The following is a 13,305-nucleotide window of genomic DNA, read 5'->3' as shown; positions in this document are numbered from 1 at the left end:
TGCACTACATAACAACTTTGTCGTGAATTTAGAGTAAGTGCATAACAACTTTGTCGTTAATGTTAATTTAGAGAACTGTTCAAGAATTCACCTGATTAATCAGTTAATGGGCCAGTTAATCGCTACTTATAGCATGGACGAATCGAATAGCACATATTTGTCGCGTTAACTTGTCAGGCCGATTAATTGGCCAGTTAGACTGATTAATCTGTTATCAGGCCAATTAACCCTTGGTGGACCATTAACGGGTCGGCAAACAAAACCCAAAATTTTGGCTCGTAATCCCTTCCAACCCATCCCGCTCCTTAATAGCTAAGAATAATTTTACATCCTCTCTATGCTTTTTATATGTGTACGGCAACACGTTTTGTTATATTATATAGCTGGGAGCATGAGAGTATGGTATAATACATAAAAAAACTAGATATATATTGGCAGGTTCCTATTCAATCTACCGATTAATGGTTGAACGATTAGTCGAGTTAATAGGCCAATTCATCGGTTAATCGCTACTCCTAAACTGACTGAACAACTACCAGTTAACGATTTCTTGAACATTGATTTAGAGTACAAAGTGGACCCTTCTCAATCAACATTGAAGATGCAAATAATGTTAATTATGAGAGCAACATTTCAAGTAGAGGAAGAAGGATGGGGAGGAGGAGAAGAAGAGCACTTATTTAATGGTAAAAGAAAAGACAGGCAATTCAGTGTGGTGGGCATGAGGACTCTAAAGCTATATATTTGGCACGATTATTGTTGGAAGCACTAGAATATCTATGGCCTCGTTGCAACTCATGGGGTGCTTTTAGTAGTATCTAATTATTTCGGGGTTTAAGAAGTCATTATCATCTTTGAGGTTGTTATCTAGATGATGATGCACTCAAGCAAGGCTCCGCGAAGCTTGACCAAATAAATAAACTGGACCTACTACCATTCCACACATCCTAAAGTGGCTATTTGTGTAATGGCTGAAGTATCAAGCAAAGTACATCATAGGCAAAGCCAGTGCCAACACCTACACTACCCTTTGCATTTTGTGTGATTTACGACATGCTTGCCGTTGTGAACGTTGCTTCCTTCGCCTCTTGCTCCGCCAATGCCCCGAGCCTTCTCATGAAACCTAACATCCACCACATACCACTCAGTTGGACAGCCACCTCCCTTAATCATCCATGCCTTGTGTGCATGTCTAAATTTGAAGGAGATGTTTAGAGATAACTAAGAATCAACAAATTACAATTATCTCAGTAATTAGGGGCATTTTAGACCATTCATCAACTCATAACCGCTCCCACAACCATGTTGCCAAACAACTAAGGTCGCGTTTGGATGCAAATTATTTAGCCATCTTAGAAGAACATTGTGGCTTTTAAAAAACCCACAGTTCAAACTATTGTAATATGTTTGGCATCAATATATATTGTCGTTTGACAAACTCTGGTATCTCTAAAATGATGATATTTTTGTAATATCTGAACAAGTAAAAAAAGAGAAATGCAAGATCCTTGGTCTCTCTAAGTCCATATCGCAATAATCACCTCCGACTCCTAGTGATGCAAGCTAGCCGATTGATCTATTTGTCTAAAGGTGCACATACACGCCCAAATGACTTAGTGCTGGTTGGAAACACATGCACGAGAGGTGATTCTGACATGGGTGTGTCGCTCTTGATCACTTCAACATCTTCGTTGGCACAAGCTTATTTATAGGTCGTGCAGTCCCATGAGTGTAGTTGTGTTAGGTTCAACTAGGTATATCCATGATTTTCCACACAATGATGTAACAATCGACCAAAACTAGAAGAAACTGAGAAAATTTGCCACTTGCCCAACTCCTCGACAATTTTTCCAAGAAAAACTATGGTTTTAGTAACTCCTCTACAAGGCTAAAACTATCACAAGCAGATGATACAAAGATGCTAGAACAAGCAAGTGAGTACAATAAATATATTACTCACGAAGATGCATCAAGGTAACTATTAACAAATAATGGTGAGTCCAAACCTAAAGGCTGGTACGAAGTCCCTTCAAAAGCCATCTTTAGTTTCTGAGCAATGTCTTCATAACGGGGATGCACACAAACAAATGTTGTTCGGTCCAACAAACAAATATTGGATCATGGATTTTCAATCTTGAAGGTTGAATTCAACCAAGAAAGTGTAGTTCATCAACCTGATACAACGTCCTTGAAAATGCATGTAGACCCAATGAGGTTTTGGTAATTAATGACAATCCCAGTGGACTAATGTTTCCATTGAGATGTATATGAATGAATTTATAGGTAATGCTTGAAAAATATTGGATGGATTCAAGGATGAAAGCCATGAAGATAAGAAATATGTATTGAGTATTGATTATGGATGGTAATTCTTATGGACCAATGATTTCATGAAATTATATATGAAGAAATATTTCATATATAGTTGATGCAAGATGGAAGATCAGTGAGATCAATGGATGAATATATTATTATCAAGAAAAAGTAAGTGAAGAGAAGTTGAGGCATTAAGGTTTAGTTCAGTGAGTAAACCAAATATGCTGAAGATGATGTTCATGTGAAGAATAAGAAATGACTAAAATGTAGTTCTTTGGTGAAACTCAAAAAAGGTCATGGTTGGGCTTATGATCAAGTCTTTAATCATGTAATTCAATTGAACAATTTATTGTCTCTCTTAAGAGAGTGTTATTCATTCATTGGTGATCAAGTCATGAAGCAATGAAGTGAAATGAAGAGTTCGTTGTGGATTTTCAATAAATCGGTATAGAGCATGAAGTCGATAAATTTAATTTCAGTAAGAGTCGTATTATCCGGGGTGCCAATCCCAGACAATGAGATGTGTACTGATGAGGACAAGGTAGCTCCTAGGGTACGACCATCAGGGAAACCTTTCCTACTGTGATCTGGCTCACCACATTAGTTGTAGTGCATGATCATACCATGTCTAGACAGCTTCTTGCATCCATTGCTGTATCATGTTTCTAGTACATTGGCGGCTGAAGGGGGGCCATTCATATTCTCCCACACTATTTCTTCTTTGCATGGATATATCTAGTAGGGGTCAATCGGGCAAATCCCAAAGCTGACCCCTGAACAGCTGTCAGACTGCTCTGCCCCTTAAATCTCATTTTAATTGCTCTGTTTCGTGTTGTTGTAGGCCTTCTTGAACGTCTCCATAGAGTAGCACTGATGTACCAGCTGTAGAGGATCAACTCTTTCATGTCTTGCACATGCTATAGCTGTTGGGGAACGCAGTAATTTCAAAAAAATTCCTACGCACACGCAAGATCAATCTAGGTGATGCATAGAAACGAGAGGGGAAGAGTGTTGTCCACGTACCCTCGTAGACCGTAAGCGGAAGCGTTATGACAACGCAGTTGATGTAGTCGTACGTCTCCACGATCCGACCGATCCTAGCACCAAAGGTACGGCACCTCCGCGATCTGCACACGTTCAGCTCGGTGATGTCCCGCGAACTCTAGATCCAACTAAGTGTCGAGGGAGAGTTTTGTCAGCACAATGGCGTGATGATGGTGATGATGAAGCTACATGCGCAGGGCTTCGCCTAAGCACTGCAACGATATGACCGAGGTGGATTATGGTGGACGGGGGCACCGCACACGGCTAAACAATGTCAACTTATGTGTTCTAGGGTGCCCCTTGCCCTCGTATATAAAGGAGCAAGGGGGAGGCTGGCCGGCCCTTGGGGCGCCCAAGGAGGGGAGGAATCATCATCCTAGTAGGAGTAGGATTTATTCTTTCCTAGTCCTACTAGGAGGGGAAGGAAGGAGTGGGAGAGGGGAAGGAAAAAGGGGGGCGCTGCCCCCCTCCTAGTCCAATTCGGACTCAAGGGGGAGGGGCGCGTGGCCTGCCATGGCCACCCCTATGTCTCTCCACTAAGGCCCATCTAGGCCCATTAGTTCCCCGAGGGGTTTCGATAACCCTCCGGCACTTCGCTTTTATCCGAAACCACCCGGAACACTTCTGGTGTCCGAATATAGCCGTCCAATATATCATATTTATCTCTCGACCATTTCAAGACTCCTCGTCATGTCCGTGATCACATCCGGGACTCCGAACTACCTTCGGTACATCAAAACACATAAACTCATAATACCGACCGTCATCGAACGTTAAGCGTGCGGACCCTACGGGTTCGACAACTATGTATACATGACCGAGACTCATCTCCGGTCAATAACCAATAGCGAAACCTGGATGCTCATATTGGTTCCTACATATTCTACGAAGATCTTTATCGGTCAAACCGCATAACAACATATGTTGTTCCCTTTGTCATCGGTATGTTACTTGCCCGAGATTCGATTGTCGGTATCTCAATACCTAGTTCAATCTAGTTACCGGCAAGTCTCTTTACTTGTTCTGTAATGCTACATCTCGTAACTAACTCATTAGTTACATTGCTTGCAAGGCTTATAGTGATGTGCATTACCGAGAGGGCCCAGAGATACCTCTCTGATACACGGAGTGACAAATCCTAATCTCGATCTATGCCAACTCAACAAACACCATCGGAGACACCTGTAGAGCATCTTTATAATCACCCAGTTACGTTGTGATGTTTGATAGCACATAAGGTGTTCCTCCGGTATTCGGGAGTTGCATAATCTCATAGTCAGAGGAACATGTATAAGTCATGATGAAAGCAATAGCAATAAAACTAAACAGTCATTTATGCTAAGCTAACGGATGGGTCTTGTCCATCACATCATTCTCTAATGATGTGATCCCGTTCATCAAATGACAACACATGTCTATAGCCAGGAAACTTAACCATCTTTGATTAACGAGCTATTCAAGTAGAGGCATACTAGGGACACTCTGTTTTGTCTATGTATTCACACATGTACTAAGTTTCCGATTAATACAATTCTAGCATGAATAATAAATATTTATCATGAGGAAATATAAATAACAACTTTATTATTGCCTCTAGGGCATATTTCCTTCAATAGCATGCACACATGGGATCTCACTCTTCTCCCATCTCTTGCAACTACAATGTAATCTCTTGCAATGTCTCCATCCCGAGACATATTCCATCTCCTGCCCCATCCACATAGCATGTACTTGCCCATTCAATCATCTTCTCCACCTTTTTCTTGATCTTGGGGCAGACGTGTCCTGTCATTTATTCAACTTCTATTTCTTTGGTGCAGTGCCTTGTCATCCATTGACCTTTGATACTTTTAATCATTGATAGCATAGGAAGCTCTCTTGCCTCTAGAATGTATCCATGGAAACAAATATCATAATACAGTTAGTACATCTAAGTAAGATGTATGTAGGATATCATAGTTAGGGTTTTGCTCTTACTTGTTGAAGACCTCACAGTTGTTGTTTAGTAGTATATCACACTTAGGTAGATCACTTTGAAAATCTCTCACCCATGTATGTGGTTCCAGTTCATGCAACCATTTGTATGCATAAATACCTCGATCCTTCATCTCATTCATGTGTTGCTCATACTTAGTTGATGTGTTGCTTCTTGCAATCTTCCACAACTGATTCTTCAATGCATTACCTTTGTGTAGCTGCTGAAAATTCTATCACATGTATCTCACACAGAACCTATGTTCTGATTCTAGAAAGATCTCGTCCACACATTGATTAGTCCCTGCAAAGGTACAACAATGCAATAATAATCTCATAACCTAACCTATCACAACAGTCCTGAATTGAATTCCACAATTTTTAGTTTATGCCTTTTGTTTGTTAGATATAATTGACCATGGTGCAGTGTTGATAATGCCCAGATAATGTTTTAGTCCCCCAAGGAACCAACACAATTGGGCTTGTCCTCCACTTCAACAACAACTATTGCAATTGGGAAAATACAACCATTTGGATCTATACTCACATCACTCAGCAACTGTCCTCTATACCTTTTATTAATATGACAGCCATCAATAAAGATTACAGGCATGCATCCTGAAGGAACCCTCTTTTGCAGGCGTCTAAGAAGATGTAGGATTTGTTGAACCTTGCTTCTTCATCAAGTGCTACAAAGAAGGAGCAACCTCGGCTACTACTTCTTAGCTCATTGCCATAGTCCCAAATCATTTTGTATTGCCCTTCCTCATCACCATGGATGATCTTCATAGCTAGCCTCCCAGCCCTCTGCAACTTGGTCCTTGTTGCTGTCATATGCCACTCCTTTTGCACAACCCTTGGGAAGTTTCTCAAGTTCATATCCTGAGTAGCTCTAAAGCTCTTCAGGTACTTCTATGCAATGAATGGAGCAGTGAAATCCTTGATCTTTCACTTCTTTGCGCATGTGTGTTCATTGACATGCTCCTTGATCATGGAGCACTTGGTTCTGCAATCATATGAGGCCCGTATGTACCAAGTACAATCATCATCACATTTGGCCTTTAATATTTTCCTATCATTCATAGCAACTTGACATCAACTCTATTCTTGCAATAGTATTCTTTGATGGCTTTCCTCAGCAATTCAACTACTTGGAAAACTTGGCCAACATGGAACTTAGGACAATGTAGGTCCTCTACCCTAAAAGCCTTGAACTTCATGTACACTTCTTCATCATCTGAATTTGCTGGCAACAAATCGTCACCTTCAGACTCATATAGTTCATACTATTGCTCCTATTTTCCTTCATCTCCAGCCTTTTCCCTTTCCTTTGTGTGTACCCTTTCCCTTTTTAGTAGCTTGAACTCCCTGCTTCCCTTTATCCTTTCCGTCCTCATGTTCATCCATATCCACATTGTCTGCACATAGATCATCATCACCATCACCAATGTCATAGTCACTGTCTACCGTGGCACCAGGATCAAAGTCCGAATCATCTGAATCACTGTCAACAGTTGCATCTTCTGCTCCCATTTCATATGAAGAATTGATGTCTTCTTGTTCTGTTGCTCACTGCTTCTTGCTTACTAACATTCTTGTGAATTTCTCTGGTTGTGATGGTTGTATGACAATGGTCTCTGGCTCTACCATATTTGCATCTTCATGATTGCCAATAAAGCAGTTCCTCTTTGCAAGCACATAATTACTAACATCACCCGTTGGAATCTCTAGGTAAATCATCTGTATAGGAATAGGATGATATGCATGCACTGCATCTTCATTTACACGTTCATCTACATGATCTGCATCTTCATTTTCATATCTAGCATTCTCTGGTTGTACATGTGCTGCTTCACTACTTTCTGGCTCATTGTTCCTAGTCTTTGTAGGACTGAACACTGGAGGCAGGTGGGTTATTGGGAAATTCACCACATCATTCTTCATAAGGTTAGCATCCAAGCTATCGTAATGGTCCATATAAAAGACTGAATGAGTTGTGACCAAGAGACAGAAATGTCAGTATCTAATTAGTGTCTCCATCACCTCTGATTTCTCTCAAACCGTTCTGCTTGATTAACAAAATAGGAATCAAATAATATACCTTTAATCCGCCTGCCATCTCCCACCCAATCTCCTCAACTAAGTGTTCAACCATAATTAGAGACAATGTCACATCATTTAGTTCATCATACCACACAACATGAGGATTGACATAACAAACGGTTGCTACCACGTCCAAGGAAATATCCATGATATGTATCCGTCGTATCTATAATTTTTTATTGTTTCATGCCAATATTATACAACTTTTACATATTTTTGGCATCATTTTATATGATTTATTGGACTAATCTATTGATCCAGGGCCCGATGTCAGTTCCTATTTTTTTGCATGTTTTTTGTTTCGCGGAAAATCCATATCAAATGAAGTCCAAACGCGATAAAAATTTCCGGAGAATTATTTTGGAATATATGTGATTTTTGGGGCTTGAAATCAACGCAAACGGAGGCCCACGGTGACCAAGAGACACCAGGGCGCGCCCCAGGGGCCAGGCGCGCGGTGGTGGGTTGTGCTCACCTTGTATATCAGTTGGAGCTCTACTTCGGGCGCAAGGAAGCTTATATCCGGAAAAAATCATGTTAAAATCTCAGCGCAATCGGAGTTACAGATCTCCTGGAATATAAGAAACGATTTTCGGCCAGATCCAGGGAACGCGAAACAGAAGAGAACAGAGAGGGAGATCCAATCTCGGAGGGGCTCCCGCCCCTCCGCCTCCATGGAGGCCATGGACCAGAGGGGGAACTCTCCTCCCATCTAGGGGGGGAGGCCAAGGAAGAAGAAGAAGGAGGGCTCTCTCCCACTCTCTCCCGGTGGCGCTAGAGTGTCGCCGGGGCAAGGATCGTGACGACAATCTACATCAACAATATTGCTACCGTCAACACCAACTTTCTCCCCCTCTATGCAGCGGTGTAACACCCCTTCTCCCCGCTGTAATCTCTACTTAAACATGGTGCTCAACTCCATATATTATTTACCAATGATCTATGGTTATCCTATAATGTTTGAGTAGATCAGTTTTGTCTTGTGGGTTAATCGTGATCTTGGTTGGTATGATTGTATATTTTATTTATGGTGCTGTCCTAAGGTGCCCTTCGTGTCATGCAAACGTGAGGGGTCCCCGCTATAGGGTGTTGCAATATGTTCATGGTTTGCTTATTGTCAGTGTTGCGGAGTGACAACAACCTAGACGTGGATAAGTGGGTTATGGCGTATGGGAGTAAAGGGGACTTGATACTTAATGCTATGGTTGGGTTTCATGACCTTAATGATTTTTAGTAGTTGCGGATGCTTGCTAGGGGTCCAATCATAAGTTCATATGATCCAAGTAGAGAAAGTATGTTAGCTCATGCCTCTCCCTCATGTAAAATTACAAGAATGATTACCGGTACTTGTTATCGATTGCCTAGGGACAAATGACTTTCTTGTTGACAAAAGCTATCTACTTTTATTACCTTGCAATTTATTCATAATTTTATTCTCGCAAGGTACTCGTATTTTTATTCTTGCAAAATAGTTTCATACTTGTTTTAGGTAAAGCAAACGTCAAGTGTGCGTAGAGTTGTATCAGTGGTCGATAGAGATTGAGGGAATATTTGTTCTACCTTTAGCTCCTCGTTAGGTTCGACATTCTTATTTATCGAAAAAGGCTACAAACGATCCCCTATACTTGTGGGTTATCAATCCACCATGGTTGAACTGAATAATTTTTCTCCATGCACCTTCTAAGAATAAAACATGTCCATATGCATTGGAATCAACTAAAATGCACTTCCTTTACAAAGCTAACACCCTACTCCGAAACTCCCAAATCACGTACAAAACCCTAGCGAAATCAACACTCCAATGCGGTCAACCCTATCTAACTACCCCAAAATGGATGACCCCAAACAAAATATTGTCGACTAAAACATGTACAAATGCATCAGAATCAACTACAAGGTACCTCCTTTGTATAGCTAAAAACCTACTCTGAAACCCCCAAATCATGCGGAAAACCCTAGCGAAATCTCTACTCAAATGGGGCAACCCTATCAAACTAACCCAAGATATTCGATGCTGAAGCGAAATATTGCAGATTAACAACCCAAGAATCCAAGGCTTGACGAAAAAGATTGGGGCTTACTGTAGTTTGGGGCGGCGCACTGTCAGGGCGACGAGCAGGGGCCATTGCCTCCACGCCTATGCACCCCCGGACGAACAGGGGTTGACGAACCATGCATCTCGACCCCCTTGACGCCTCTCCCTCGGCAATGAGCCGGTGGCAGCGACGTTCGCCTTCTTCTCCCATGTGCCGCTCCCTGCTTCGGTGTGACCGAAGACGGACATGCAAGGGGATTTGATCCATTTTCAACGACGCCAGGGGGTTTTGCAAAAAACAACACGCAGACGGCGGCTTCTTGCCAGCTGGCGCGGTGACTGGTCAACACGTGGTCAATAATGGCGCGTAGAAGCTCAACACGCTCAACAATGACAGTATAACCACGTCTTGTCGTATTTAGTGGCCGTAATGGATGTATTCTTGGGTGCGTTGACTAAAAGTGGGCACACGACACAAGTTAAAACTGCTCACGGTGGGGAGTAATATAGAGTAGTAACTTGCCGATGTTACTAGTCTGTGTTACTACCTCCATAGTGGATAGTAACATATGAGTGGTATCATGAAAGATTTCATTTATTAGGCTATAGACTCATTATGCCTTGAAATGTGTGATATTACAGTAACTACCTAAGTTACCACGAACCCCTCTCCTTATTAATTAGCTGCCACACAAGCAATCTTGTATTGAAATGTGTGATGTTACTAGTTAAGTTACTCTCATTGTGACTAGTCTAAGTGACTGGGGTTGCATTTTTCTCTTTTAACTACTATGGCACCCACTTAAAAATCGCTAATGCTAATAGCCAGCCAGCCAGTCACCATTGACAATCATCACCAATCAGGGTGGAGGGGAAGGAGGGTTAAAGTGCACTAGTAGCAGAACCTGCCCAGGTGACCCCACCGCCGTCTATCCACCATAAGAACACCCCTCTCAGAACGCACTTGACTGCAGCTCTCCTCTCGTCCACCCCGCCCCAATAATATTCTTCTTCTTCTTCCTCGACCTCCACTCGCCGCCCAACCACTCCAACCAAGGCGCACCGCACCATCACACGCTCGACGGCTTCCGACGACGAGCGACGATCCTCTGCTGGTGCTGGTGCTGCAGGGGGCTCCGCGCCGCGGCGGAGGGGCACGACCAGCAGCAAGAGGGGGGCGACGACGCGGCGGGAGCTGTGACACATGCCTCTGTGGGGGACCGCGTCCGGCCCACCGCCGCCTCTGGCAGAGGGAGGAGGCGCGGAGGGGTCGGGCGGGTCGTCTGGTGCCGCGGCGATACGGTCGCTGCTGCCTACCAGGCGGCGGCTGCGGCTTGACCCGCCATCAAAGCTCTACTTCCCATGTACGTATGCGCCATCAAACCTTCTTACTCTTCTTCTCCCTCCCCTGCTTCTTGACGGCGGCTTCTACTTTCCTGCCGAGCTGTTAGTCCGCCCAAGACTTCTCGCTTTGAACCATCTCTCCTGCTAAGTTTGGATTGGATTGTATTGAATTGGGTTCTTTATTTGATTGTTCTTGGCTCGTAAATCTTTGGAGTTGCCCTGCTTCATGATGTGAAATTTCTGATTTGGCAAAGAAATTTGGCAGCTTAATAATCGATTAATAGATGGCCATGTTTGAAAAATAAAGGCTCAAATTTGCATGAATTAAGTACCTTATACCTTTTAATCGCGCAGATGAGCCTGGCAAGCAAGTCCGGAGCGCGGTGAAGATCAAGAACATCAGCAAGTCCCATGTGGCGTTCAAGGTAACAACACTTCTCTCCCTCCCCTGCTATCTTCATTAAATTAGGGAATAAATTAATTAAGTCCTTCAATGAATTAAATCCCATAACTTGACCTTGAATGCTAGTGGTTTTACAAATTTTCCTTGTTACTAGGTCGGTTTGATGTAACAATAATAAGGTGTGGTACTAATGGAACGCATGTCCTATCTGTTTTTTAGTTCCAAACAACAGCACCAAAGAGCTGCTTCATGAGGCCTCCCGGCGGCATACTTGCTCCAGGAGAAACCATCATAGCTACAGGTAATGCAAAGCAGATTTCAACCTTTGATGTGCATTTCTTTGTTTTTATTCCCCTCTTTTTTCATTGTTCAACCATTCAATTCCAGTGTTCAAGTTTGTGGAGCATCCTGAGAACAACGAGAAGCCTTTAGATCAGAAGTGCAAGGTCAAGTTCAAGATTGTTAGCCTGAAAGTTAAAGGGCCTGTGGAGTATGTTCCAGAATTGGTATGTTCTTTTGCCCCTTGAGACCGTCCAATCGCCTAAAGTCTTATTGTTGTAGTTTCATTTTTTTTCTCTCTCTAAGTTTTACCTATATACTCGTATGTCACAGTTCGATGAGCAGAAAGATCAGGTTGCAGTTGAACAAATTCTGCGGGTTATTTTCTTGGATGCTGAGCGTCCTAGCGCAGTAAGTGACATCAGAGCCCCATCTTTTCTCTTGCTTTCGCTCTGAGTACAACACAATTCTGGGGAGCAGCAAATTCACCTTACACATTTGTGGCAATTTCTTCCTTGAAGCAACTGGACAGACTCAAGCGTCAGCTCGCTGAAGCTGAAGCAGCTCTTGAGGCACGCAAGAAGCCTCCAGAAGACACCAGTCCCCCTATCGTTGGTGAAGGGCTTGTGATCGATGAATGGGTAAGATCAGTGCTCGAGTGTTTTTAATGACAATAGTCCAGTCTTTTACTAATGCCCGAGAGCCGAGATGCGTCTGTGCACCATGTGATCACATTCTCCATTTTTCCTATTTCAGAAGGAACGAAGAGAGAGATATCTTGCTCGTCAGCAGGTTGAAGAGGTTGATTCGGTATAAACACGGTGCCAAAAACTCTGCAAAACACCGGTTCCTGTCCATGGTTTTAGCTCTCGCGAACTAAGATGAGGCTTTGTGTAATTAAGATTTAGCTTCTTCCTCGGCCCTATATGTAGATAGCCAGTCAGTGCTTGATAATAATATCCTCTGGGATAAATCTTGTACGTGGTGTTCTAGATTTAGATGTGTGATTGTGTTACATTTCCCACCGCTGTTTCAGTCAGTGCTGGTTCCAATCAATACCAAATGTAATTTTATCAGAAAAATCACTCTTCAAGGTGTTTAATGGAAGTTCTCTGCTCATGTTACACTATTTCCTGGATCAACATGTTTAGGCAGCTAACATTGTGGCCATACTTTTTGTCAGCTCAGTGCCAATCATCCGGGGAATCTTTCTCTAATAGTATATGTTTTCCCCAACAAAATAGTAGATACAGTGGCCTTGCTAATAATGATATCTTTCATGTCGTACTATTGAGCACTTTCGAGTTGTCTAACTGACAGGTCTTCCAGGACATGAAACGTTGTGGGCTCAGCATCTGGTTCTTCTCTTTTTATTTGTCCACCTGACCTGTACTGATATAATTGTTCTTGTTCCTTTGCTGATATGATCTGTACTACTAATATAACTGTTGAGCTGGAAGAATTAGGTACAAATACACCTATACCTAACCTAACCGGCCAACCAGGGAAGCTGATAATGATGGAGCATTATTCAGCCCTTTGTGGCTCAGAACAACCTGTTGCTTTCTTGGAATTCATGAAGGGCGTTTTTTTTAAGTCTATTTCCACTTCATGGCCAGATAGACCCTTGACTTTTAAAGCTGAATGGGTGCAACTTGTGAGAAGCTTCTGCCACTTGTACTCACATATACATTTCCGGGCGGTGTCATTTTCAGAGAGGCAACGGTGTAATATTCTAGGGAATGTGCGTATTTCCATTTGGCGTGACCTTTATTATATGTGGAGGGTGGTGGTCTTTTGGACTGTC

At 42.6% G+C, this 13,305-nt stretch overlaps 1 protein-coding gene across 1 annotated transcript; it reads left to right on the top strand.

Moving 5' to 3' along the window:
- The first annotated feature begins 10,429 nt into the window (after positions 1–10,429).
- LOC125531070 (vesicle-associated protein 4-1) lies at positions 10,430–12,627 on the top strand. Its single transcript, XM_048695477.2, has 7 exons — positions 10,430–10,836; positions 11,171–11,241; positions 11,439–11,520; positions 11,607–11,725; positions 11,832–11,909; positions 12,020–12,139; positions 12,255–12,627. Exons 1-7 carry the CDS (start codon positions 10,677–10,679, stop codon positions 12,312–12,314), a joined length of 690 nt encoding a protein of 229 aa, XP_048551434.1. The 5' UTR covers positions 10,430–10,676; the 3' UTR covers positions 12,315–12,627.
- The last annotated feature ends 678 nt before the right edge of the window (positions 12,628–13,305 follow it).

The sequence above is a fragment of the Triticum urartu genome, chromosome 7A, assembly GCF_056163025.1.
Source record: "Triticum urartu cultivar PI428250 chromosome 7A, HENAU_Tu73, whole genome shotgun sequence".
Classification (NCBI taxonomy): domain Eukaryota; kingdom Viridiplantae; phylum Streptophyta; class Magnoliopsida; order Poales; family Poaceae; genus Triticum; species Triticum urartu.
This window is presented reverse-complemented; position numbering and strand designations above follow the sequence as displayed.

Coding starts and splice junctions, on each gene's coding strand:
- LOC125531070 (XM_048695477.2), top strand. CDS start 10,677: ATGCCTCTGTGGGGGACCGCGTCCGGCCCACCGCCGCCTCTGGCAGAG. Junction 11,521..11,606: donor AGAAACCATCATAGCTACAG/GTAATGCAAAGC, acceptor ATTCAATTCCAG/TGTTCAAGTTTGTGGAGCAT. Junction 11,726..11,831: donor TGGAGTATGTTCCAGAATTG/GTATGTTCTTTT, acceptor CGTATGTCACAG/TTCGATGAGCAGAAAGATCA.